General features: G+C 38.9%; 7 protein-coding genes across 7 annotated transcripts; 6 read left to right on the forward strand and 1 right to left on the reverse strand.

Moving 5' to 3' along the window:
- Positions 1-9: 9 nt before the first annotated feature.
- LOC148169197 (uncharacterized) lies at positions 10-789 on the forward strand. The gene is made up of 3 exons (XM_088046871.1): positions 10-143; positions 198-529; positions 577-789. Exons 1-3 carry the CDS (start codon positions 101-103, stop codon positions 751-753), a joined length of 552 nt encoding a protein of 183 aa, XP_087902997.1. The 5' UTR covers positions 10-100; the 3' UTR covers positions 754-789.
- LOC148169198 (uncharacterized) lies at positions 756-3980 on the reverse strand. The gene is made up of 5 exons (XM_088044985.1): positions 3638-3980; positions 2498-3593; positions 1694-2454; positions 1329-1508; positions 756-1297 (listed from the first exon to the last, which is right to left on the reverse strand). The coding sequence occupies exons 1-5, from the start codon at positions 3882-3884 to the stop codon at positions 756-758; spliced, it is 2826 nt and encodes a 941-aa protein (XP_087901111.1). The 5' UTR covers positions 3885-3980.
- A 70-nt stretch (positions 3981-4050) lies between these two features.
- Positions 4051-4633, forward strand: EMC6 (ER membrane protein complex subunit 6). Its single transcript, XM_088046872.1, has 2 exons — positions 4051-4327; positions 4375-4633. Exons 1-2 carry the CDS (start codon positions 4198-4200, stop codon positions 4584-4586), a joined length of 342 nt encoding a protein of 113 aa, XP_087902998.1. The 5' UTR covers positions 4051-4197; the 3' UTR covers positions 4587-4633.
- TBC1d7 (TBC1 domain family member 7) lies at positions 4613-5722 on the forward strand. Its single transcript, XM_088046869.1, has 3 exons — positions 4613-4868; positions 4922-5508; positions 5558-5722. Exons 1-3 carry the CDS (start codon positions 4679-4681, stop codon positions 5654-5656), a joined length of 876 nt encoding a protein of 291 aa, XP_087902995.1. The 5' UTR covers positions 4613-4678; the 3' UTR covers positions 5657-5722.
- Positions 5714-7194, forward strand: nac (GDP-fucose transporter nac). The gene is made up of 4 exons (XM_088046868.1): positions 5714-5998; positions 6048-6246; positions 6294-6815; positions 6863-7194. Exons 1-4 carry the CDS (start codon positions 5922-5924, stop codon positions 7070-7072), a joined length of 1008 nt encoding a protein of 335 aa, XP_087902994.1. The 5' UTR covers positions 5714-5921; the 3' UTR covers positions 7073-7194.
- A 502-nt stretch (positions 7195-7696) lies between these two features.
- On the forward strand, positions 7697-9793 carry LOC148169202 (fibroblast growth factor receptor-like 1). Its single transcript, XM_088045613.1, has 4 exons — positions 7697-8102; positions 8276-8412; positions 8537-8741; positions 9166-9793. The coding sequence occupies exons 1-4, from the start codon at positions 8030-8032 to the stop codon at positions 9702-9704; spliced, it is 954 nt and encodes a 317-aa protein (XP_087901739.1). The 5' UTR covers positions 7697-8029; the 3' UTR covers positions 9705-9793.
- Positions 9794-9827: 34 nt separating this feature from the next.
- LOC148169203 (peroxiredoxin 2-like) lies at positions 9828-10961 on the forward strand. The gene is made up of 6 exons (XM_088046870.1): positions 9828-10010; positions 10060-10123; positions 10169-10310; positions 10356-10491; positions 10539-10773; positions 10820-10961. Exons 1-6 carry the CDS (start codon positions 9978-9980, stop codon positions 10906-10908), a joined length of 699 nt encoding a protein of 232 aa, XP_087902996.1. The 5' UTR covers positions 9828-9977; the 3' UTR covers positions 10909-10961.
- Positions 10962-24445: the final 13484 nt, after the last annotated feature.

Raw genomic sequence — 24445 nt, forward strand, 5'->3', positions numbered from 1 at the left:
CGTGACGTTTTTCAAATTCAAATTATTTTAATGGTGGCGCTGATCGGACTACCAACCGTAAACAAAGTCCCTAGCTATAACCTCACTTTTACAACATCAAATGGCGAGTTTATCAAGAATTGTGCGATTTAGCTGTCTCAAACGTAAGTCCTTCCGCTCTAAAACTGCGTTTTTCTCAACATTGTTGCACTTTTTAGGCTGTACGACGTTGGTGCGCAACCTAACCTCAAATGTCGCCCCCATAAACTCAATAAAACCGGTGATTTTGAGTCAGAATCATTGGATCTGGCAGAAGAACGACAAAATAGATTCCCCTATCATCAGCAGACTCCAAATCGACTTTCCCAACGGTTTGAAGTATGTGCCCCCTTGTGAAGAGCCGGTGATCTCTCAAAACATGGAGCTTCCCCCCACGCTGGGGGGCGACGCTCCCAAACAAGCCGCTCGTATGATTGTCATCAGACGTAACAAAATGAAGAGACACAAGTTGAAGAAGTTGCGCAAACGCATGAAGTTTGAATGGGGGCGGGTATGTGCCCCCTCGTTTCTTTTTTTTTGGCTAATTTTGGGTTGTAGAGACGTCAACGAAGGGAATTGGCCAAAGAAAAGGCGTTTCAAGCCGTGTTGATCAAGCAATGTAAAGACGGAGAGGCGTTTTCCGCGGAGAAGTACGTGGAGGAGCGATTGGCGAAGTACAACGAGATGACGGCGGTGTTGTCTAAGCGAAAAGACAAGAAATCCAAGAGTCTGTAGGTTTATTTTAGACAAGGAGTAAACAGTCGTATTAAACTAGGATTTTCTTTCATCATCTCCACGAGAGATTTAATGCGGTCTTCGGTGAAGACGTCGTTTTCTTCGTTCTTCTTCGGGGTCGGTTTGATGGGATTGGGGCGTTTTTTCTTTCTCCATCTCGGTGGTCTTGGTTTCGGTTCTTTTTTTATTAGTGGTATCACTGCTTTTATCAACTCCACGGAGTCGGTAGCGTCGAGAAGCTTTGATTTTGTTCGTTCTCGGCATGTCGAGTCTACACTCTTTTGACTTACCACTTCTTCGGTTTCTTTAGACTTTATCTCCACCGGCGGTTCCTGAAGATGATTCAGATCCGACTTTAAAACACACCTAGAAAACCTCTCTGATGCCATGTTGAGGATAATGGAGTCTCGAGCAAGAAGTAATCTTGACGTGATCGGCTGCTGCACGGTGTCAAATGATGATGTCGATGGCACAAAGCTAATACTCTTGTTTCCAGAGCTTGACGACGTTCCCCGAGACATGTTTTCAAAGTGAAGATGAAATGATTGACAGGAGGTGCTCAAAAGTGACAATTTATTGGCGACATTGGGTAAACAATCGGATCATACTGGGATCGTCTTTCAACACCGCCACCAGTGAGTTGATCCGTGCCGACGCGAACTCCTCCGCGCTGATTTCGTGGTCTTTCGAGACAAGTGCCCCCGAGATTTTGGGGTGTTTGGGCTTGCTGAGGGTTGACCTCCTCCTTCTGGGACCTATTATCAAAAGCAGACTGTCACGGGGTGAAAAGAGCGATTAAATTTCCATTCTAGATAGGCCAAGTTTTTCGAACGTAAGTCAAATCGCTCAATTATTTCGTCTCCATTGGTGAAAGCAACTGCGACTTTTTTCCCCAAGCCAACCCCGAATGGAAATTTAATGCACAGATAAAGTATAGTACGTGTCGCCTTCGCTTTCCGAGGAGCCTCCGCTTTAGTGTAAGACCCCTCCATCGAAACTTTGGGTGAAAACGACAACTGCGACTTCTTCGATCCGACCTCTTGTGGCGTGAAAACCATATTTGACTTGATAATCTCCAGAGAATCTGTAGCTAGAAGCAACTTGGACATGCGGCTCTCCGATTCGAAGCTTCCCGAAGCCTTATCAACTTTAGATCCAGAGATAACCGGTGAAAAATTCGTGCAGTTCGTGTCGTTCGATTCCATTTTAATCATGTTAATCCGGTCGCCATAACTAGGGATAGGCGATTTGACTTTTGAATTAGTCTGCAGCGACTCCTCCTCCGCAGCTTTGGCGGCTGCTTGTAGCGACCTCCTCTCCATCGCGGAAAGTTTTATAATGATGGAGTCGCGGGTGAAGGACAATCGCGATATTGTCGATTGTTTTCTTGGTGAGGCTCTTCGTATTTCGAACTCATCGTTGGATTTTATGGAGCTGCGTTTGCTGCTTTTTGGTGTTTTTTTAGGTTTCTTGTCTTTTTCGGTAGGTGGTTCGCCTAGGGAGAGTCTTCGGATTTCTTTTTCGTCTTCTTCGGACATCGAATCTTTGGTGAAGGTAAAAGGTGATTCTTTCGAGAGTAGTGGCGACGCTGAGACTGGTGGAGGTTCCTCTGTGGTGGAGAGCGAAGTACCATCGTCATCTTTTTGAGAGAAGTGGACACTGGACTGGTATGACTTAACAGCAGTGATCGAAGAAGCGCGCCTGAAAACTAGTCGAGTAGTTCAAATCACCCGTCTAAAAATACAACCGTCTCTGAATCGACATCTTGAACATCTGCATCACCATATCCACGTCTGGAGACCACAAGCTGCACTCCTTCCTTCCCAATATCATGTCTCTGAACTCTTCTCTTACATAAACGCGATCGTTGAAGAAGAAAGCGGGAAAATCAGTGGTGTACGGACATTCTTCCTCTTCTTCCTCCATGGTTGCTTCTAGAAACGCTTCGATATCTTCCTGGTAATCGTACGACGGCTCAGTTGTCGTTGCCGCTTCGATAACCCGCGGACGCTTCTTCTTCGCAAGACAAAAATCCTCAATCTCATACTTTAAGAGTTTGTTGAGGTTCAACAAGAACTCGCCTTGCGTGGGGGTGGCTTTCAACGCAAAATAAATAAACTTTTGGAACTGCTTCATAATCTCCCGCAGACACCGCTCCCTCACGCGCACTTGTCGAGTCTTCTTGTTCTTTATTTCGGTAAGACGACGAATCTTCTGGTTTTTCGCCGCGAGTTGACTTTTATACGTCCGAATCTGCGCTTTATAATCCTCCACGATGTCGCTTTTGGCAGATTTGCATCGCCTTCGTTCTTTACACAAAAGGTACATCAAGTTCGAGATGTTCTGACAGTAGAGCTTATGCTTTAGTTGGAGAAGAGTCTCTTTACATTTAGTTCTTTCAAAGTCGATGGCGTAGCGGTGTTTAATTTTCAGATTTTTAATCCCTTTGTTGTAAACCTCGACCAGGAGCTTCTCTTGTTTCTCCAGCTTGGCGAGGAACTCCTCCGTGATCTTCTCCACCGTTTCTTTGATTTCGATTTGCAAGCGCTCCTCCCAAAGGACGTTCAACGAGTTGGTTTCTACTTGCATCTGTTCGAGGAGTCGCTCAACTTGGAGTCCGCACTCGTAGAGGAGAGTACTGATCTTCATTTCGTAGCGCGTCCGCAAGTCTAGGATCTGTTCTTCGTACTTGCATTTCTCTTGGTTTATCAGTTCTTCGGCCAAAAGTTTCTTTTCGAGCTCAAACATTCGTGTGAGGAACAGTTCTTTTTCTTGCAGAGCCCGCTTACTCTCCTCTTGCATTTCATTGAGGAACTTCTTCTCAACCTCAGCCCCCAATTCTGGAAACTCCATGTTTATGGAGTTTGATTGAGGGGGGTTTTACCTAAAATCCCCTGATGCGTGAGCGCCTGAGTGTGCCTCTCCGTCATGGGTGGCTTCAGCGCCACTTTACCGATAAGAATGTCGCTGGGTGATGTCCACAACTCGCCATGGGGGCCCTGCAATTGGGGGGTGAGACCAAAGTCGCCTTTGAGCTCCGGATGGCACTGCTCGAAGAGAATCATTGATAGTTGAGGACCGGTGCTGTCTTTAGCTTCGGAGAGCGTCGGGACGCGCAGCTCGGCCAGCATTTCCCGTCTTTGGAAGAACTGGGGGCTCAGGCGGTTTTCTACAAACACGAATTGAGGCTGTTGCTCGTTATACACTCACCCATGATGTGAATCCTGAGAATTTCGAAAATTCAGACCGAAAAGGGGAGAATTTTGAAAATGACGTTTGTCACGGTGGCCAACTGCAGCGGGTAAAATTCCCAATAAACGTCAGTATCATCCTGTCATCAATAACACCGTGAATTCGGTTTTGAATTTAGTCAATTGAGGGGCCCCAAAAGAGTGAAATTAATGATTGTGAGCTGTCTTTGAGTCTTTATTTCCCACCCTGAAGATGTCGGCGAAGGGCAAGACCGCCAACAGCCAGAATGTGGTGGCTTACAGTGATCTAGCCATCAGGAACAACCTCTCGATTGTTGAGTATTGTAGGACTTCAATGGCTGCCCTGTCAGGGTGCACGGCAGGTTAGTGCCCTATTTAGTCTCGCCATAACCTACATCTCAACTTGCAGGTGTTTTGGGGCTCACGGGGCTGTACGGCGCCGTGTTTTACATCTTCGCCGTGACGAGTCTTTGGATCATGGTGTTATTCAAAGCCGGTTTCTCCTCCTGGAAAGACTACTTCATCTCACGCAAAGCCCTTTTGACCAACGGCTTTTTCGGACAGTTATTCACCTACATTCTGTGCTGGACTTTTATTTACGGCATGGTCCACGTGTATTAACTCCAATCAGTGTATTGTTAAGTTATTAATAAATTTGTTGGAATTAATCGTGATTAGGGTCAAGGGATCGCGTCCTGCGCATAGTAATCAAAATGGCGATCGACGAACGAAATTTCCGTTCGACTTACTATGAGAAAGTGGGCTTCAAAAGCGTGGAAGAAAAGCGTTCTTTGGAAATATTGCTAAAAGAGAAACCTCTAGATCTATCAAAGATGAAACAGTTTTGTTTGCGCTTTGGCGTGCCGGGAGCCCACCGAAATCTAGTCTGGAAATTATTATTAGGTAAGTTGCTTTGTTGGTATTGGTACACCTGTCAGCGCGCGATTTTCAAACAGGAATCCTACCCCTTCAAGAAAAATGCCACGAATTCGTCGTCGCACAACGAAAAGAAGAATACTCAAACCTGTTACATGCCTTAAACGTATTACGAATAACCAAAGATCTTCCCAAGTCGCAAGTCTTCGTCGCGATGTGGCTCCTCCAAAACGGGCGATTGAGATTCGAAAGGAACTACGAAGAAGAAAGGGGGCTGTACGCCGTCATCCAGTCTATGATGTTCCATTTTGATTACGACGTGGACGTTTATTTCCTCGCAAAGACTTTCTATGAAGCTGTACAAAAATTTCAATGTGAAGTTCCTAAACTGACAGAAGCCTCACAGACCCTACTGGAAAAAGAAGACTGTAAACTGTACAAACACCTGTGTAAAATTGAGGTTATAGACAGCCTTCCTCTGGAGAGCTGGTTCGAGTGTTGTTTCGCCGGAATTCTCAACGACATGGCTCTAGGAAGAATCTGGGATAAAGTTGTAGGGGGCTCATACAAAATCCTTGTTTATACAGTAGTCACGATTCTCACGAGTCTAAAACACAAATTGTTGAGGTGCAACAACTTGGAAACCATCCTAGAAAACGTAAAAAACGTAAGGAGCCTCTTTATTTAACAACAAGCCTCTCATTTTAAACTTGCAGATCACAGAGGAGCTGTCTGAAGTTATAGTGAACAAATCTCTGGAGCTGTGGCAACAACAGGGCAGTCCTTTGACGGTGTACGATAAACCGAAGCCCTAAGTGTCTTATTGTGATTGTAAAGTTCTATTTTTTCAAGTAATAAAATTTGATATATTTGCATCGGCAGATTTTGAGGTTAGGTTTCACCTGTCAAACGCCACAATCGCGAGCTGTTTTAATCCCTTTGAAGACATGTAAAGGCGAGTTGTCATCGCGGGTGTGTAAAACAATCAGTTTGTGATAAGATAACGTCTGCTGGTGACTCAAAAAGTTGGATTTCCGCGAAACTAGAGAAATGTTAGGTTAGGATCACCTCGAGTAAAAAATGGTTCATGAGCGCGAATTCAAAGACAGTCTGGTCCAGAAGTACACCACAATCTTTTGTGTGGTGTCTGGGTACTGGTAAGGCCCCATTCACTGTAGAATTAAAGGCGCCAAATTCAAATTCTAGGGTTGTCTCCATCCTCACTGTCTTCATCAACAAGACGCTCTTAAGCGACATTGACTTGAACGCCCCCATGTTCATCGCTTTTTTCCAGACCTCCACAACAGTGCTGATATGTTTAGCAAAGAAAAGCATAGCGCGGGCTTTTCCCCGCTACTTCCACTTCCCAGAGACCAGCGTCTGGGACCACAAAACCATCAAAACCGTTTGTAATCACACCCAACCCTATCGGTGGTAAATTTCTCATTTCAGATCCTCCCCGTCTCCCTCATGTTCACAATGATGATCGCAATGAACAACCTGTGCTTAAAATACGTTTCCGTGGCCTTCTACTACGTGGGCCGCTCCTTGACCACGATTTTCAACGTCTCGTTTACGTATCTCATCCTCGGAGAGAAAACCTCCCGCAAATGCTTACTCTTCTGTGGTATCATCATCTTCGGATTTTACTTGGGCGTGGATCAAGAAAACCTCTCTGGGACTTTGTCCATCAGTGGGACTGTCTTCGGCGTCTTGGCATCGCTGTCGCTTTCGTTGTACTCAATCTTCACGAAGAAAGTCCTCGCTAAAGTCGACAACGAAGTGTGGGCTCTGTCTTACTACAACAACGTCTACGCTTCGATTCTCTTCCTCCCGTTGATGTTGTTCAACAACAACGAGTTCGTCGTGTTGTACAACTACTGGGAGTTCCTAACGACGTACTTCTGGTCCATTATGGTCGTCGGAGGGGTCTGTGGGTTCGCCATCGGATTCTTCACTTCGTTACAGATAAAGGTGCGTCTGAAGACACTCGTCGATTTAACTTGACGTTTTTTTTTTAGTACACCTCTGCTTTGACGCATAATATCTCAGGGACGGCAAAAGCGTGCGCCCAGACCGTTCTGGCAACGTATTGGTACCAAGAAACAAAGTCTTTATTGTGGTGGTGCTCCAACTTCATCGTTTTGTTTGGCAGCGCCGGATATGCCAGAGTTAAACAAATCGACATGGAGAAAAGACATCGAGAGAGTGCTGCGTACCAAAAAGTTTGATAAGGGGAGGAGGGGGCCTCTTTGACTGTGATCCCGATCGTAACAACATGCATTTATTATAAGTCTAGGTTCACTGTGTTGTACTGTACATACAAGCAAAACAAGAAATAAAAAAATATCACGAGTATAAAAATGTTAAGTTTCTAATCACAGTGGGCTTTGTCTAGAATGTCACAAACTTGACTGTTCTGTTGAGATAACAGAGGTACCAACATGAAAAAAAAATTAAAGCCCCTTGTTTTGGTGTTGCGAAATTTGCACTCAAAATTGTTGATGAAATCGGTGGAATCGCTCAATCAATGTGTCAGGGATTGTGCAAGCGATAAGTTTTTAATTTCCCAAGTGATCCCGAAATCTATTTTCGCCTCCAACACACTGGTATAATAAAAATTTAATAAAACAAGCTCCATTCGCATATACAAATTTATTTCTGGTAGCTAATAAATTCGGTTAGGTTGGTCCGTTCAAATAAATATTTATTACAATGAAATAATGACGATTTTGCAAGGATTATCGTAAAAAAATGAATCGATCGCGTTATGCGATCTTATCTCAGATACGTTTATCTCCCCCGGCTGCTACTTTTATTTGGACAATACAATAAATATACAGTAGTTATCGCGTTACAAGCCTGCGTCCGTTTCGCAGAAATACAAACAGAAAATCTCAACTGTTTGTATTGGAAAAACGTCGTAGATTAGATTAAGAATTAGTGTAATTGTAACCGAAGTAACGCGTCGGTCGCTTTAAAAATATTCGTTGAATAAAAGCATGCCAGAGTATTTGTTGTGACGTTTTCGTAAATGTTTGGATTGTCTGATCGAACACAGACTTGGCGATTTAAAATAAATCGATTATTTCCCTCTTAAACTCGGGCAGTTTGTTGTACAGTTACCAACGCTCGAGATTTACGTCGGCCGTAAAAGCGCGTTGTTTGTTTGCCGAAGCTATGAAAATATGATCACTTTTGTTTATTGCTGGGTTTGTTTGTTAATTGTTTGTTGCCACACGGCCAAAATCGACAGCGAAGGTGAGTGCTAGTTTTACTCTTATCTGCACTGATTGATGGATCGCTTTTTACAATCATCGATTATATTAAACTTTGCACTTAAGTCACTGACTATTGAGAGACGAAAAAAATCAATCGGCGTCGATATTATTAATTTATGCACACTTCCACGATAACTCTGTGACCTTTTGCAGAAAATGACTACAACAACGACTCACCGGATGTGCAGCCCAAAGTCACTTTTCTCCAGTACAAGATCGGGGCGGACGTCATCATCAAATGCAATGGACACTACCAGGATAACGTCAACAAGATCACCTGGGAATTTAAGGTACTTTCTCACATTTTTCCATTACATTACTATACGAGTGAGAAAGTTGGCCCTTCTTACTACGAGGAGGAGTTTTACGACACGAGTTGAAGCAAATTTGTAAAACGGACGTATTTGATCTTAGCGCTGCGACAGCAACCCCCACAGCTTCCACTGCGACAGCAGCAGCATGTTCACCCTAGACTACAGCGAGGGGCAATGGAAAAAACTAGATTTCAACCGGAATCGAAAGAAACTAGAAGTTAGGAATGCGACTGAAGAAAACATCGGTTTATACCGCTGTCTTAACAACGGTTCTATAATCAAAATATACAGGGTGGACATCGTTGGTGAGTTCGTAAACATGTAATGTATGTATTAAAGTACAAGTTTCATAAGGTATGGGTTTGGTCCAGATATTATTTTATGCTTTAATGAGTCTGTTAACGCTTCGGAAACAATTGAAAAATAATGTTTTAATAAGATTTTTAAAGCACCGAAATAGAAAATATCATAAAATACAAGTTTCAAAAGAGTTGGATTTGACAAAACGTGTTTTTTTTGTTTGAAAAAAATTGTAGTTTCCATTTGGGGATATTTTACTAGACCTAGATTAAATTGTCGAAACGCCATTTACATGCGAACCGTCAACAACTCACGTTTAATCACCCAATCAGAGCACAGTAAAGCCAAGCAAGTGATAGGGGTACCAACTCCCTAAAAACTAACAAAACCGTGCATTAATAAGACTCTTAAAGCACCGCTCTTGTTTAGTTCCAGCAAAACGTCGTCCTCAGCCCAAAATCTTGTCTCTGGCGGCGTCGTCCAACACCACCATCGCCACAAACACGCCCGTGGTCATCCAATGTAAGGCCGAAAGCGAGATAAAACCCGAAATTCGTTGGATTAAAGAATGCAGTTCGATGAAATGCGAAGTCCACGCGAAGGTTTTATACAATGAACATTGCTATTGTGTGTTATCGTCGTTTAATAATGCGTATGCTATTACTCAGAATGTTTATGTGAGTAAATTTATTATCGATAAATCGAGGGATATAGACAGTGGGACTTATGTGTGTTTAGTACTGACAGAAGACGGGAAGGACATTAGAAATGTGACAATCAAAGTTGGCGATATGGATGGCAACGAAGAGTCGAGTAATTCGTTTTCGGTGTTGTTTCTCATCCCTTTGATTTTCGTTCTGGTGCCTGTTACAATTTGGGGGGTGTTTTACCGAGGGAAAACGAAGAATAATAGAAACCAGATTTACGAACAACAAAAACAACTTATTCAACCGGTTGTTAAACTTTAAGTTGATATTTTCTATGTGGGGCGCTTCATCTCATCAAATTGACTGTTATTAATTGTGATAATTCTTGTAATAAAATATTTAATTTGTGAGACTGAAATTTAAAACACCTTCCCGCCACGGTTACCAACATTAAACTTCGGTTGGCAACGCGCCTCCACCAAATCCCCGAAACTAAATTTTTCCATCTGTCATCGTCTCCTTGAAACTTTCATAATTCTTAATATAACACCTCATTCCGTTAAATAACACTTGTGATACAAATTTTTTATAACAATGGCGGGACTCTTCAGCTCCATCGTCCGAAGGGTACGCATAAAAAAAAGTGAGGTTATCTTAATAAAAGTCCGTTTTCCAGAGCCCCCAGTTAATGAAACTCGCCGCTCCTTCTGTAAATAACACGTGGAGGAGCCTCTCACTTGGTACAAACGAAAGTTAGTGTCTTCCTTGTGTAAATCATGTTTTAGCCCCCAGTTTGTGTGCCCCCCGCGTTCAGCAACCGGCCCCAAACTTCAAGGGTACAGCGGTCATTAATGACAACTTCAAAGAAATACAATTGAGCGACTTTAAAGGGAAATACGTCGTGTTGTTTTTCTACCCCTTAGACTTGTGAGTTGTTTCGTCTGACGAAAAATCTCTAATTATGAGTTTTAGCACTTTCGTGTGCCCCACGGAGCTCGTAGCACTGGATGAGCGCTACGAAGACTTTAAAAAATTAAACACAGAGGTTATTGGGTGTTCGATTGATTCGCATTTCTCGCATTTAGGGTGGATGAACACGAAACGAGCCGTGGGTACAATCATGGGGGTTGTTTTTTTATTATCGTTTGTTTCCAGGAAGGGGGTTTGGGAAAACTAAGGTATCCTCTACTTTCTGACATTAATAAGACAATAGCGCGAGATTACGACGTCTTACTCGAAAAGGACGGAGTTGCTTTAAGGGGGCTGTTCATCATCGATCCTAATGGTATTCTAAGACAGATCACCATCAATGATTTACCTGTGGGGCGCTCCGTCGATGAGACTCTCAGACTAATTGAAGCCATACAATTTGTAGAAAAACACGGAGAAGGTAATGGGTGATTAAAGTTTTACGTGTTTTTATAGCTGAGTTTTAGTGTGCCCCGCGAACTGGCAGAAGGGAAGCAAGACAATCAAGCCCGACCCAAAGGGTTCGAAGGAGTATTTTCAGACTGTTAATAAGTAATTCTAGTAGTGTGTATCTTGGGAAATTAGGTCAATAAATTGTGTATAAAAGTATTCTGAGTTTGAAACCGAAGGAGATGATTATATCACGCTTTATTGTCTTTGGAAATCGAAGCGAACAGTTGTAGTCGTAAGAGGTTATGCAACCAAGAATACCACACCACGTAATAAAGCAAGTGGCAAAAACTGATCGGATTCGGCTGTTTTTCCAAGTTTTCTTAGATCGAGATGAATGAGTTAGATTTCTATTTCTGGCCCTAATCACAATACATTATTTATTAGTCTTTTGTTTGCAGGTTATGTAACTTGTTCATATAATGAATTTTATTTTTTCCTACTCTCTTGTGCTTTAAGAGGTTCTGAATTCGAGAGGACTCAATGTTATTGCGGGACTGTTGAAAAAATCGAATCAAAAACGTGAAATATTTAATTTCACACTCAAAAGTTGGTGGTACTGAAAAGTTATAGAGTCGTCAATTGTTTAAACTAACCTTACTTTTTGAAATTACTTCTGGGTGAATAAAACACTCTTTACACCTTTAACACCTTAAATATTCACCTTTGATAACTTTAATAATCACGTTGCCTTAGTCGGTCAGACGCCAGCAAAAAACAGGTTCACTCACCCTTGTTAGTGATGACGTCACACCTGCACCGACTAGATCAGACATGATCTTCCGTTATCTGGCGAAATTGACGATTTTTCTTCAAAATAAGCAACTCCCGGATAAATTCTTCCATTCCAGAACCTCCAGAAAACCCATTTCCTGTTGTAAAACCCTTCCAATTTCCTGTTTCACTTGAAAAACATTCGCGCCAAAACACTCGTTGAACTTCGAGCACTAAACTGATAAAACTGCTAAAACTGGAGTTCCCACACAATTCCTACAATCTTATCAGACAAACGGCACTAAATAACACTTGTTTAGGTGTAATAACCCAAAAAAACTTGCAAAAATTTAAAATTTAAGCACGAGCGACGCGTTAAGTTAGCCAGACGACGCACACTGTCGGGAAGTCTCGAGAACGTTCGGGCCTTGACTTTACCGTGAAGTTAGCATCGGAAGTTAGCGATGTTTTGCAAAGGGCTAGAGGTTATTTTTTTCGAAATGTAAATTAGAAAATCTTTTGGTAATTTACGTTTAGGTAGTTTCCTAAAATAAAAACTGCTTCATTGGTTGCAGAAAAAGTTGTCGTGTGTAACAAAAACCCGAAATTTTAAATTTCCCACTCGAAATTTCAAAGTTGGTGGCACTGAAAATTAGAGAGCGGTCACAATATTGTCTAAACTAACTTTACTTTTTGAAATTGTTTAAAAATTGTTCTGGGAAGGCATATGTGGAGTAAAACGTTAGTTTTGGCATAAACCCAGTCACACGAATTTTGAAATTTCGAGCGGGAAATTTGAAATTTTACATTTTTTTAACTAATTTTTTTTACTAATGCTGTAATAGTATAGAGTTCTAAAAATAGGTCCCAGAATAAGAATTTCATAGGGCACAATCCACCATTGGCCAAACTTAATTTGACGGTTCAGGAGAGCAGGAAAGAAAAACTGAAATTGCCACCAAAAACATCTAAACGATATCTAGATCTGGACCAAAATTACAGTTTTCGGGTAGCAGATTGCGAAACGAGTTATCCACAATCTAGATATTTGGTAAATTCCAGATCTAACTACTTATCTGTTATCTAGATAATGATTCCATTAGATATACAACGTGTTTATAAATGTTTCTAGCATCAAGGATGGCTCATTCATAGTTTGTTTTCATAGTGAATATAACTATCTTGAAAATTATTTAGTGTTACTTACGTCAATGACGTTACAGTTACAGTTTTGTGTTAAAAAATCGAAACCAACATTTGTAATAAGCGGCTAATTTTGTTGACATTTCATAGCCACCCTTGATGCTAGAAACATTTATAAACACCTTGTACAATAAAGTGATCTACATTTGAACAAAATCTACAGATCTAGAGTGAAATTACAGTTGATATGTCTAGATCTTTATTAAAATCTAGATACACCGATACTGCCTCCATTATATTTAGTTATTAGTCGATAACCATCAACACCTGAAGAATATCTAGATAAAAGGTAAAATTCCCCGGCACGTGTTTAGTACGAAGAAGTTGCAAAGTGTGCGTGCACGGTTGAGCAACGTAGAAGTTATAGAACAAAAAAGAGGTAAATTGTTCTTTGTCGAGAGTTTACATTTCAGTACCTATATATTTGTATGAGTGCGCAAAAGAGGGTGTGGGGAAGTTGGTGGAAAGTTATTAACGTTAAAACGCCGGTGCAAACTGAACCGCGAAATAATATGGCGGAGTTTATCCGGAGTCTCAAGGGGCCCATTCCATGCGCGGAATCGTAATGCATTTTCCTTATATAGCGTTTTTTATTATGTCTATCGTTTCTCGCTTCACGGCGATGCGAAAATGGCGACAATCTCGGATATTGCTCAAGCGGGGGCCTATTTTATATATCGTCTCTTATTCTAGCCCAACCGGAAACGGCCTACACATAAATAAGAATCAACCGGCGCCAGGTATCATCGATTTATTGGTATTTTTCAGTGTTTTGCCGGGTGGTACTGTGGTAATGAAATCACTTGTGATGGGTATGCGAATGCGGGCCCCAATTGGGTAATGTCCCAGATAACCACTAAAGTAATATTTAGCCGTGATAGTTGCGTAAGTAATAGAGAGAGGGTGGTTCCCCCGTTCCCTTGTGAGTCCTCAGAGTCATTTATAATAGACATGATGCACTCACTAAAAGAAAGATCACCAAAGGTCCGCTCGTCGGATTAATCTGTGCTTCTCTATTAAAAGCCTCAATAGGCACGCACCCTCTTTCGAATTAACTTTCCCTCGTCGACCGCCTTCACCCTCCGTCAGAGCAACAGAAAAGCACCTGCTGCACGATTTTTCCGACGAAAATGACATCGTCTCCGCTCATTGCACCCCTTTCCACCGCCGCCGCCGCCGCCGCCAGTTCTAGCAAAAGCTGTAAATTCACATACGTATAATGGGGTACACACATTTTTACTCCAGCCATATTAACGTCGGATCACCGTGATTCCAGATAAACCCTCCACGTCCTCCATCATAATAAAAACGGAAAATATGTGAGTGAAAGCACATATTTTTATTAATTTTTACTCCGGTTTTAACGGTAATGGGACGGCGCAGATGAATGGACCTAATATTCCGTCCCGGGGGCGGCGCACTTGTCCGACAATCACATATTTCTCCCGTGAAAATTTCATGTTTTCGGGAAATCGTCCGTCGATTCCGGCTACAACGGCCGCTCCGTTACATCCCTGGCATTCTTGATTAATTTATTGGACACTGGGGACGCCGCCGCCACCAGCTAACCACTCTTCACGCTATAATGCTCTGCGTCGCGATGCCAATATCGCACGTCCAATCAAACGACGGTGATTGCCTTTTCAAACTCGACCAATTACCGCCAAGAAGTGAGGAAATGTAAAAACCATTTCCATTCATCCTCGTTTCTATTACCAAACAGACGCTGCAAAGCCCTGCTGTAAAAAGCTCGATAGTCTTTTATTTGACATTTAGTGGCGATTTTCCAGCGCCACGTTCCATTGCGGGCACACACTGAACTAATGGTATCGCTTCTTCGACATTTACTTGGCTTTTCGCCTCTTTCTCTGAGTTCTTTACTTTGTTGGGCGGCAAACGTCACCAATTGGATGAACAAACGTCAAATTAAGCAGTTTTGTTTAGTCTCAGACTGTCAAAACGCGTACCAACTTATTTCAAAGCCGCCGCCCCCACCAGCCCACTCTTCAAATGATCAAGACACGCACTCCATCACAATAAAAAATCGCATAAAAGCCTCCGATGTTTTAATTAAACGCTTGGTGGTGGTCTTTCCTATTGATTTTCCATCTGCGGATTATTGTCTCCGCCTAACTAGGCTTTAGGACGTTCGGTTTAGTGTTGATGTCAATGTTTTAGAGCGTTGCTGGCCGTCACTGACATCAGGATAATCCATCACGATTTACGGCACATTGCTTTGCGATTTACAACTCGATATCGACATCCGGACCGTGTTCCAAATCATAAACTACATTTTATTAGCCGACAAACATGACCAAATAGAAATGACGCGGCGATGGGGTTAATGGAAAATGATATTTGCCTATTAGAAGACGACGGACGGGTAAAAAAAAAAATTTGATCAGCTCGGTTGTGACTCTGGAAATGGACGTCTTGGATTGAACCGTCGCTGCAGACAGAGCTGCGAAAAAGTTGATTTTCATCGATTCTCTTTGAATTTTCTAAATCCAAAATGTATAAAATATAAATTTTCATTTTATATTCATAATTCTCGAAGATTCTTCGATTTTCTTTCATGTTTAGATTTGAAAACCTCTGAAATTCTTGAAATATTTTAGTTTTTCTATAATAATTTTCGTTTCTCTTTAGTTTATCTATGGATTTTTTTTAGTTCTAGACTAGATTTTTCTAGACTAAATTCTTTTCATATTTATCTCCAATTCTTTACAATTGTTTAACTTTTCTAGATTCTGCACGAGCTTTTATTGAATTCTTAGATTTTCTACATTTTCTTAAAGATCCGAGATTTTTTCTAAATTTTATTTACATTCACTTTACATTATTTCTGGTTTCTCTAGATCCTGCTTAGATTCTCTTTAGAATCCCTATAAAAATGTTTTTCTTTTATTTTCTACAAATTCTCCTAAAATTTTGTATCGATTCTCTTAAAATTTTCCTTGTATTTAAATTAATTTTAGATTTTCTGAACTCTCTTTGGATTCTTTCTCTAAATTCTCTTTAAATCTTTTGGACTTTTTATTCTCTTGGAAATTTCTAGAAAATATTTATTACATTTTTCTTATATTTTATCATATTTTAGATTTTCTATATTCTCTTTGGAGTCTCTAGTTCTTTTTAAATATTTCTAGATTGTCTGCAGTTTAGATTTTTCTTAGATATTCACATCTGTTTAAGTTTTATTTATATTTTTTAATATTCTTTGAATTATATCTAGGTCCTCTTTATATGCTTCGTAATTCTGTCTTTAAATTTTCCTAAGATTTCGGTATTTTAAATTCTCTTTGCATTTTTTCCTCCGGACTTTTTGTTCTTTATTAGACTAGACTAGTCTTTAGATTTGTCTCAAATTTTCGAAATTTTTCCGTTTCCTCTGTGCATCCTGTGGATTATATTTAGGATTGGTCAAATTTTGTAATTTTCTTCTGATTTTCCTTGAATTTTAATAATTTTTTTCTCTAAATTGTGCAAAAATTCTGTTTGAATTTTTCTTCGATTCTTTTTCATTTTTCGATTTTGTTTATAGTCTCTGCACTTTTTATAGTTGGTGTTTTCTTTAAAATTGTCCTCAAATTCTCTTTACATTTACATTAGATCCCATTAGAGTCTCTAGATTTTTTTCTATTCTTGTATTGTTCAAATTCTCTTCAGGTTTTCCTCCTATTTTTCAAATTCCTCCATCTACAATTTTATTGTTTTCAATTAAATTAACTCTTCACCTCAAAATTCACCGTTGTCAAAGCAACAATAAATGACAAATCTGCATTGAAATTACACAGCCAACTGAGGACAATACTTTCCCCGCTCTATCTGACTGATAAGTGACATTTCAGAATTGACAGAGCGCCATAATCTCCGACATACGTCTCTACATTCAATTCACAACAGACTTGATTTTCAATGCATAGCCGAAGGGCAGAAACCCTTCAATGCGTGTGCCAGTGGCGACGTTTACGATTCTAATTTTCCTCGATGTAATTTAAATCGCTTGCATTGTTGAATAAAAACTGAACAGGTCCACTTGTGTTATTACAAATGAATAAAAGCAGAATTTTCCGGGTAATTCTATTGGTTCCACAATCGGCTGCATATGAAATAATTTTAGCGAGGGATTTTTTTGTTATTTTTATTCAATTCATCTAAATGAAAATATTCAACAAAAAACCTCGATATAAAATATCAATCGAATTTAATTAATGAAATTAATTTAGTTGAAAAGCTCCATTATATCCATGAATACTGAAAGGAATAAATAGAATTTTAAATAAATATTATATAAATATGGACGATTTCTCTTTGTTGTTTGATGTAATGTGAATTATGAAGTACATTTGAATGGGTTGGCCAACAAAAAAAGTACAACAATACTTTTAAAGCTGAGAGTTTTAATTATCTTTTCGACAGAGGAAATGAGTGGATTTTTACACAAATTTCTTAGTTTTCTACCGCCCACTTTAATCACACTTTTTATGACCACTAAGTTGATTTAACAATCGCAGTTTAATTAATCTTTTTCCGGCGAAGAAAAAATCAATTAAGTAAATTTTTCACCTGGTTGAAAAGCGACTCGACGATAATAAAATGTCTGCTTGTAGATCGTGCGATAACACGACTGCATCAGATAATTTATAAATGAGTGTTAAATGTGGCCACGTGCTTGCGTTTGGTGGTCGGAAATGGTTGAGAGGGCTGTTCACCCATTTCTCTGCATTTTATTGTCATTTAATTTGAGACATATGTCACCTGATGTCTCGTTAATCGAATGATTCGAAAAAGTCTTTTCTCACGTTCCCATTCAAAGCGGAGATCAAACATATTTGATGAAATGCTTTCGTCTTTCATCGCTTCCAATTCACTTCCTTTAATCGAATATTCGTCGCCACTTTTGCAATCAAACTTCGATCGGCTTACTATTGTTGCATTTTCAAAATGGCGCCTTTTTACAATTCGGAGATTACTCGATTCGGTGCTTTTTATCAAAGGAAATTGGGTGCGCAGATTAAACCAACTGTTTGGCGAATTTCGAAAAAGTCTTCAACAGTTTGATATTGATGGAAATCAGCACCGCGTTAATTAATTATTGAAAACGGGGCTTTCATCCGCAGCGCAACTATCAGATTTTGACGGCGAAAAAACTCTTCTGGCTTCTTCCAGTGGGGAAAAATCGATCGTCACCCGACTCCCCAAATTTCTTTTTTATCGGACAAACTTAACTATTAAGGGCCCTGAAATTTGAGCAGACTTGGGGTGACGGTCCACAAAAGACAGCTCGTTTTAAGGGCTGCACCTAGTGTAATATTACGCAATAGGTCTGTTATTAAGTTGAAATCGCCAAGTTTGAAAAACTCCCGTCATTCGGTTTTGTTCGCTCGAATTTCGTATTGTTATGAGTGTTAGCACCGGCACTTGAGAAAAAAACAGCCACAATTGAACTACTCTTGATCCGTTTATAACAAACAAAAGTGTTAAATTCGACGCTTGTGAGGCCTGTTTTCCACATAACAAGATAGTTTGATGGACGTCATGAATAGTTATGAGGTTTATTGTTGTATTTTCGTGTGGAACGGACTAATAAAAGTGTTATCAGGAGGGAATGCAACCAAAACGTGTATTTAAATTTCATTGGGGGCGTACATAAATTCCAAGAGGATATTTTTCTTGATTTATGTTTTTTGGACATTAATGTTGGTACCAGCTGTCTCGACTTTGTAACGTTTTAATTGAGAGCCTGGCGAGGGCCAAATCAAGCGAGCCTGAAATTGTAGGGATTTTCTTTACTTTTTGGTCACATTGCTGCGAAACTTAAAGTTGGCCATGAGGAATGAAATTCATAACCTCAATTCTTTTTCTTTGTCGTTCGCCAAATTTCACTTAGACTTCCAAAAAAGGATTTTACGGCCTTGTGATCCAAATTACTATTTATTTCGTTTCGTGAAAATTTGTATTTCCAAAAAATAATAAATCGCAGTAGGCTGACTATAAATTTCAAGTTTTTCAACTTAATTTTTTTCACCTCTACACTAAAAAATAAGCAGGCCATGTAAACCTTTCATAATTTGGCCTCCATAGGAAAACAATTGACGTTTCGGACGTGGCAGTTATCATGTCATGGCCTGCTTGACTTTTCTAAGCGCTCACCGGCATGTTTCATTTTTGCACTTTTAACGAATACGTTGGTGGGCCTGAAATTGTAGAGATTTTCTTTACAAAGTCCGGTCAAAACTCAAGAGTTGGCCATGGCGAGAGAGACAAATATATAAAAGTCATGTCGGAGAGTTAAATTTTCAGCGAATTTGACAGAACTAAGAGGCGGTTTACAAAAGTAATACTTAACTCAATTTTAATTAAATCATTGTGTAAACGGGACTTAAGAGTGCATAAAATTAAGGTGGCTTTCGTGTAGGCATTAAATAAATTGATCAATTTGGAAGTTCGATGGTTTCTTTAGGTGAAGATAAAATAGTGCAGGGGAAGAGTAATTAATGTAAAGTCCAAGTCCCCAATTATCTATATCAGATAGCACCAAATGTTGTGTAAAAAAATAATCTATTATACCATATGCTCAGCTGGCACTGGGAAGTATTTCATTGTGTCTGAGGTGCAACATTTACAACGTCATAAATAAAAGTGTGACCATCTCGAGGTCGATGCGGATTAGCGCAGTAAAATCCGGAAATAAAGTATTTGACACGTGATTTCCGTTAATTAACATTAGCATTAACAAACCTAATGAAGCGTTATAAAGCTCTAACCAATTACATTAAAATAGAAGTTTCCATTAATTTCATTCGGCTCGTTGTTTTCACAGATATTTAATTTCATATATGGACGATATTAATTACAATTTTAATGGCCGTAATTAAAACTCGCTATCGTTTTATATTCCTTTTTCCCGAGCGAGGGGAAGATTGTCGGTGTATCACAATTCTCCTCTCTCTCTCTTTTCAATTCGACTTTTACATTTTATAGTTTTCGCGGGGGATGAATGCAATACGACGATGTATCGCAAATTTTAATCATAATTCCGCAGCTCTCAGATTCACAGTCATTTAGGCGAGAACAAAATCATGAAGAGACTTCACAGATATCCTTAACAAAACCCATTTCGGAGAGAATCCGACTCGTGCACTAATCTGAGCACACACAAAGTACGAAACCCTACAGTAAAAAATCCGCTAAAATTTCCCTGAAAATTAAACCTTCTTTGACACATTTAATCTGGACTCTCATTCCGCTAAAATCCACTTTAAGGGGGCGACTGATTACTGGGGGGCGATCTTGAACATTTTTTTTTCACCACATGGAATATCCAAACCTGAACTCGAACCTTTGTTCACTTGAAACAAAGACCACTAATTCGCCCCAAATAAATCGACAACTACATTCCTCCAATTACAAGCCAAACGAATTGTAGTTATTGTTAATTTGCTCTATTCACAATTGGAGCTTTGTTTTGCTCGTACTCAAACTTTCACCGGGAAAATAAGTTTGATTTGATCAAAAATAGTTCTTAGATTTTTCAAAAATCGAAAGTTACGATAATTCATGACTAAAACTAAGCCAAACTTCTGATATCGATATCTCGCTTATTTTTTAGAGTAAACTTGAGTTATTATACATCAGTGTACGCAGAATTTTCCGCAGATTCCAAATCTGGGATTTAAATTCAGATCCGACAACAAATAACTGAGTTATGGCCGATCAGAGTTTCGGATAGTTGATTTTCATTTTTTCTCATTTTTCCCAATTTTCAAAGTTAAATATCTCGGAAACTATTAGAGATATTGAGATGCGGTTTGCGCCATCGTTTTTCTCGGCTCATTTTACGTCAGAAAAAGTAAAAGCCCAAAATTCGATAGTCGATTTTTCGCGAAAAAAAATTGCGACTCAAACGATGAAAATTTTTAATTTTTTTTTATTTTTGGCCATAACTCGCAAACTATTCGTAATATAGATCTCAAATTTGGCCAGTAGATAGATTTTAATCTCCTCTTTTGACTAATATATAATTCAATGCTATTAAACGTCATTTTCATTTTAAAAACATTGATTGAAAATCACCCTAAAATGATGTTTTCAAAACAGTTTTGGCCAATTCCTCGTTTATTTATTAAGCAAACTTAACAAATTTGGGTCTCATTTTACGCAGAATTTTACGCTGAATTCAAAAATATGATAAATTTTTAATATTTGTCAATAAATAACCGAGTTATGGCCGTTTGAAATTTTGGGTTGTCGCCAGAGGGTCAAATTTTCGAAGGTTCGAAACAATTCATGCTCGATATCTCGGAAACTATTTCAAATATTGGAATGCCGTTTGCGGCATTGTTTTTCTCGCGATTTTTTACATAAGAAATAGTTTTTAGATTTTCCAATAGTCGAAAGTTGCAAATTTTCGCAAAAATTCATGACTAAAACTATGGCCAAACTTCTCATATCGATATCTCGCTTATTTTTTAGAGTAAACTTGAGTTATTATACATCAGTGTACGCAGAATTTAACGCAGATTTCAAATCTGGGATTTAAATTCAGATACGACTGCAAATAACCGAGTTATGGCCGATCAAAGTTTCGGATAGTTGATTTTCATTTTTTCTCATTTTTCCCAATTTTCAAAGTTAAATATCTCGGAAACTATTAGAGATATTGAGATGCGGTTTGCGCCATCGTTTTTCTCGGTTCATTTTACGTCAGAAAAAGTGCTTAAATGTCCAAAATTCGATAGTCGATTTTTCGCGAAAAAAAATTGCGACTCAAACGATGAAAATTTTCCAATTTTTTTATTTTTGACCATAACTCGTAAACCGTTTGCTTGATCGATCTCAAATTGGGCCAGTAGATAGATTTCGAGCTCCTCTTTCGAATGATATATAAAACAAAGGTATTAAACGTTGTTTTTACATTAAAAATAGTGATTGAAAATCACCCCAAAATGACCACTTCCAAACAGTTTTTGGTCAATGCTTTCTTTATTTCGTAGGTAAACTCAATAAATTTTGACTCATTTTACGCAGAATCTCACGCTAAATCCAAATCTGGAATTTAAATTCAGATCCGACAACAAATAACTGAGTTATGGCCGTTTGAATTTTTGGGTTGTCGCCAGATGGCCAAATTTTTGAAGGTTCGAAACAATTCATGCTCGATATCTCGGAAACTATTCCAGATATTGGAATGCGGTTTGCGGCATCGTTTTTCTCGCGATTTTTTACATAAGAAATAGTCTTTAGATTTTCCAATAGTCGAAAGTTGCAAATTTTCGCAAAAATTCATGACTAAAACTATGGCCAAACTTCTCATACCGATATCTCGCTAATTTTTTAGAGTAAACTTGAGTTATTATACACCAGTGTACGCAGAATTTTAAGCAGATTTCAAATCTGGGTTTTAAATTTAGATCCGACAACAGATAACCGAGTTATGGCCGATCAAAGTTTAGAAAAGTTGATTTTCATTTTTTCTCATTTTTCTCAATTTTTGAAGTTAAATATCTCAGAAACTATTAGAGATATTGAGATGCGGTTTGCGCCATCGTTTTCCTCGGCTCATTTTACGTTAGAAAAAGTGCTTAAAAGCCCAAAATTCGATAGTCGATTTTTCGCGAAAAAAAAATGCGACTCAAACGATGAAAATTTTTCATTTTTTTTAATTTTTGGCCATAACTCGCAAACTATTCGTAATATAGATCTCAAATTTGGCCAGTAGATAGATTTTAATCTCCTCTTTTGACTGATATATAATTCATTGCTATTAAACGTCGTTTTAATTTTGAAAACATTGATTGAAAATCACCCTAAAATGATGTTTTCAAAACAGTTTTGGCCAATTCCTCGTTTATTTATTAAGCAAACTCAACAAATTTGGGTCTCACTTTACGCAGAATTTTACGCTGAATCCAAAAACATGAGAATTTTTAATTTTCGTCAACAAATAACTGAGTTATGGCCGTTTGAAGTTTTGGGTTGTCGCCAGAGGGCTAAATTTTTGACGGTTCGAAACAATTCGTGCTCGATATCTCGGAAATTATTTCAGATATTGAGATGCGGTTTGCGCCATCGTTTTTCTCGCGAATTTTTACATAAGAATAGTTCTTAGATTTTTTAAAAGTCGAAAGTTGCAATTTTTCGCGAAAATTCATGGCTAAAACTATGCCAAACTTCTAATATCGATAAAAAAATGAGGTCGAGTAGGCGGCATTTGCTAGAGAGGCGTTAAATGTTGCACTTTTCAAATCTTCCACTAGATGGCGCCCCAATAAAATTAATAAAAAGCTAAAAAATTACGTAGACATTACGTAGTTGGTAAAACTGAAAAAACAATTGAAAAGTGACACCTTGGTGTTATGGCTTGCCTGATTTTTGTAAATGCTGGGCTTCGGTGTAAGTAAAACCTTTTCAGTCTCTATTTTTAAAAGCGTTCCATCTATTAGTAGCAATTCAGCGAGAGCTTTCACCACCAATTAAAAGCTTTCATAGTAAGTAGCCCCTCTATTATATTTAAAGAGCTCTATTCAGTCGCTTTTGTTGCAAAAAACAATTCATCCAGACGCATTTGCGTTTATATTACCCCATTGTCTTTGGCAAAGTTTTAATTGCGCTTTTTCCTCTCTTCCATTCATGCTCGTTATATTTCGTTGGGACGGTCAAGAACCCCATAATTTGAAAGAACATCCGCTAAAAAAAACGTATCAATTTAAATGCACATTATTTAAAATTTGGCCACCGCCGTGCGGCTCCGCACGCGACCCTAAAATACTCGGTTTCCGGTGCGAGTGTATTTCTAATTAAATAGATGATTTTTGTTTGCTTAGATAATCATTTAATAGACCCCTTGTATTAGCTAACATGCCTAGTTGCCCTCCCCGATACCAGATAACATCTAGATTTTTATCTGTCAACGCACGCGCCTCGACTCGCCTGCACACTCAACCAAAATACCAATTTATTTCCGACCGACTTTATTGTTCAATTATGTATACCGGTTTTTAAGCGATCTTTACACTAATTAATTATTTAACAATTCACTTACAATCCGTTGTAATTAAATCGCTCGTTGCATTCTTTTACGCCTTTTTTATAACGTCTTCATTCGGCCACAAACCATTTCTACCAACTGCATTCAATAATTTCAATTTTTACGTTTTGAAAAAGTCTCCAGAGAGTTACAAGAGATTTCTCCTCAATTATAAATCCGTTATAATCGATCAAAAAAGCTTTAGTGCCTATTCATTGAAAATGCGGAAAAGAAATTTGCCGGTGAGCGCTTAAAAAAAGTCAGGCTGGCCATGACTCATAATGTCATAATTGACATTTAGGTGTTATTTTTCAATTGTTTTCTTAGAGATGTCAAATTATGAACGGAAGCCATGGCCCACCAATTTTTTTTAATGTAGAGGTTTCAAGTGACAGATGTTAACAAATGACGTTTATTATTGGTTAATTTCATAGTTTTGACAAACAATTGACAAGAGTACCAAGGTGTACCAACCTTATCATAATCAATTCGACACTCGGCTTACTACGATTTTTTAATAAGACCACTACTTAAATTGGTTAAAAAATTCTAACAATGACAAATTCTTAGTGTGCTGTGAAAATATACATAACTCTTAAGAAAAACAGAATGTTTTGCTAAATACAAATTTAGACAAAACAAAATCTTTTTCAGAAACAACGGATTGTAATTAATAATTTTATTTAACAAAAAC

Source organism: Gnatocerus cornutus, chromosome 9 (assembly GCF_029298725.1).
Source record: "Gnatocerus cornutus isolate USDA-ARS CGAHR chromosome 9, icGnaCorn1.1, whole genome shotgun sequence".
NCBI lineage: Eukaryota > Metazoa > Arthropoda > Insecta > Coleoptera > Tenebrionidae > Gnatocerus > Gnatocerus cornutus.

Bases quoted from the DNA above. Each gene is read 5' to 3' on its own strand.
- LOC148169197 (XM_088046871.1), top strand. From the start codon at position 101: ATGGCGAGTTTATCAAGAATTGTGCGATTTAGCTGTCTCAAAC. The intron at 144-197 runs GTAAGTCCTTCC...TGCACTTTTTAG, and splicing joins GCGATTTAGCTGTCTCAAAC to GCTGTACGACGTTGGTGCGC. The intron at 530-576 runs GTATGTGCCCCC...TTTGGGTTGTAG, and splicing joins TGAAGTTTGAATGGGGGCGG to AGACGTCAACGAAGGGAATT.
- TBC1d7 (XM_088046869.1), top strand. From the start codon at position 4,679: ATGGCGATCGACGAACGAAATTTCCGTTCGACTTACTATGAGAAAGTG. The intron at 4,869-4,921 runs GTAAGTTGCTTT...ATTTTCAAACAG, and splicing joins AGTCTGGAAATTATTATTAG to GAATCCTACCCCTTCAAGAA. The intron at 5,509-5,557 runs GTAAGGAGCCTC...TTAAACTTGCAG, and splicing joins TCCTAGAAAACGTAAAAAAC to ATCACAGAGGAGCTGTCTGA.
- nac (XM_088046868.1), top strand. From the start codon at position 5,922: ATGGTTCATGAGCGCGAATTCAAAGACAGTCTGGTCCAGAAGTACACC. The intron at 5,999-6,047 runs GTAAGGCCCCAT...TTCAAATTCTAG, and splicing joins TGTGTGGTGTCTGGGTACTG to GGTTGTCTCCATCCTCACTG. The intron at 6,816-6,862 runs GTGCGTCTGAAG...TTTTTTTTTTAG, and splicing joins TCACTTCGTTACAGATAAAG to TACACCTCTGCTTTGACGCA.
- LOC148169203 (XM_088046870.1), top strand. From the start codon at position 9,978: ATGGCGGGACTCTTCAGCTCCATCGTCCGAAGG. The intron at 10,011-10,059 runs GTACGCATAAAA...TCCGTTTTCCAG, and splicing joins TCAGCTCCATCGTCCGAAGG to AGCCCCCAGTTAATGAAACT. The intron at 10,311-10,355 runs GTGAGTTGTTTC...TATGAGTTTTAG, and splicing joins TTTTTCTACCCCTTAGACTT to CACTTTCGTGTGCCCCACGG.
- LOC148169202 (XM_088045613.1), top strand. From the start codon at position 8,030: ATGATCACTTTTGTTTATTGCTGGGTTTGTTTGTTAATTGTTTGTTGC. The intron at 8,103-8,275 runs GTGAGTGCTAGT...GACCTTTTGCAG, and splicing joins GGCCAAAATCGACAGCGAAG to AAAATGACTACAACAACGAC. The intron at 8,742-9,165 runs GTGAGTTCGTAA...GCTCTTGTTTAG, and splicing joins ATACAGGGTGGACATCGTTG to TTCCAGCAAAACGTCGTCCT.
- LOC148169198 (XM_088044985.1), bottom strand. From the start codon at position 3,884: ATGCTGGCCGAGCTGCGCGTCCCGACGCTCTCCGAAGCTAAAGACAGC. The intron at 3,594-3,637 runs GTAAAACCCCCC...TGGAGTTTCCAG, and splicing joins CACGCATCAGGGGATTTTAG to AATTGGGGGCTGAGGTTGAG. The intron at 1,509-1,693 runs GTACTATACTTT...TTTTGATAATAG, and splicing joins TCGGAAAGCGAAGGCGACAC to GTCCCAGAAGGAGGAGGTCA.
- EMC6 (XM_088046872.1), top strand. From the start codon at position 4,198: ATGTCGGCGAAGGGCAAGACCGCCAACAGCCAGAATGTGGTGGCTTAC. The intron at 4,328-4,374 runs GTTAGTGCCCTA...CTCAACTTGCAG, and splicing joins CCTGTCAGGGTGCACGGCAG to GTGTTTTGGGGCTCACGGGG.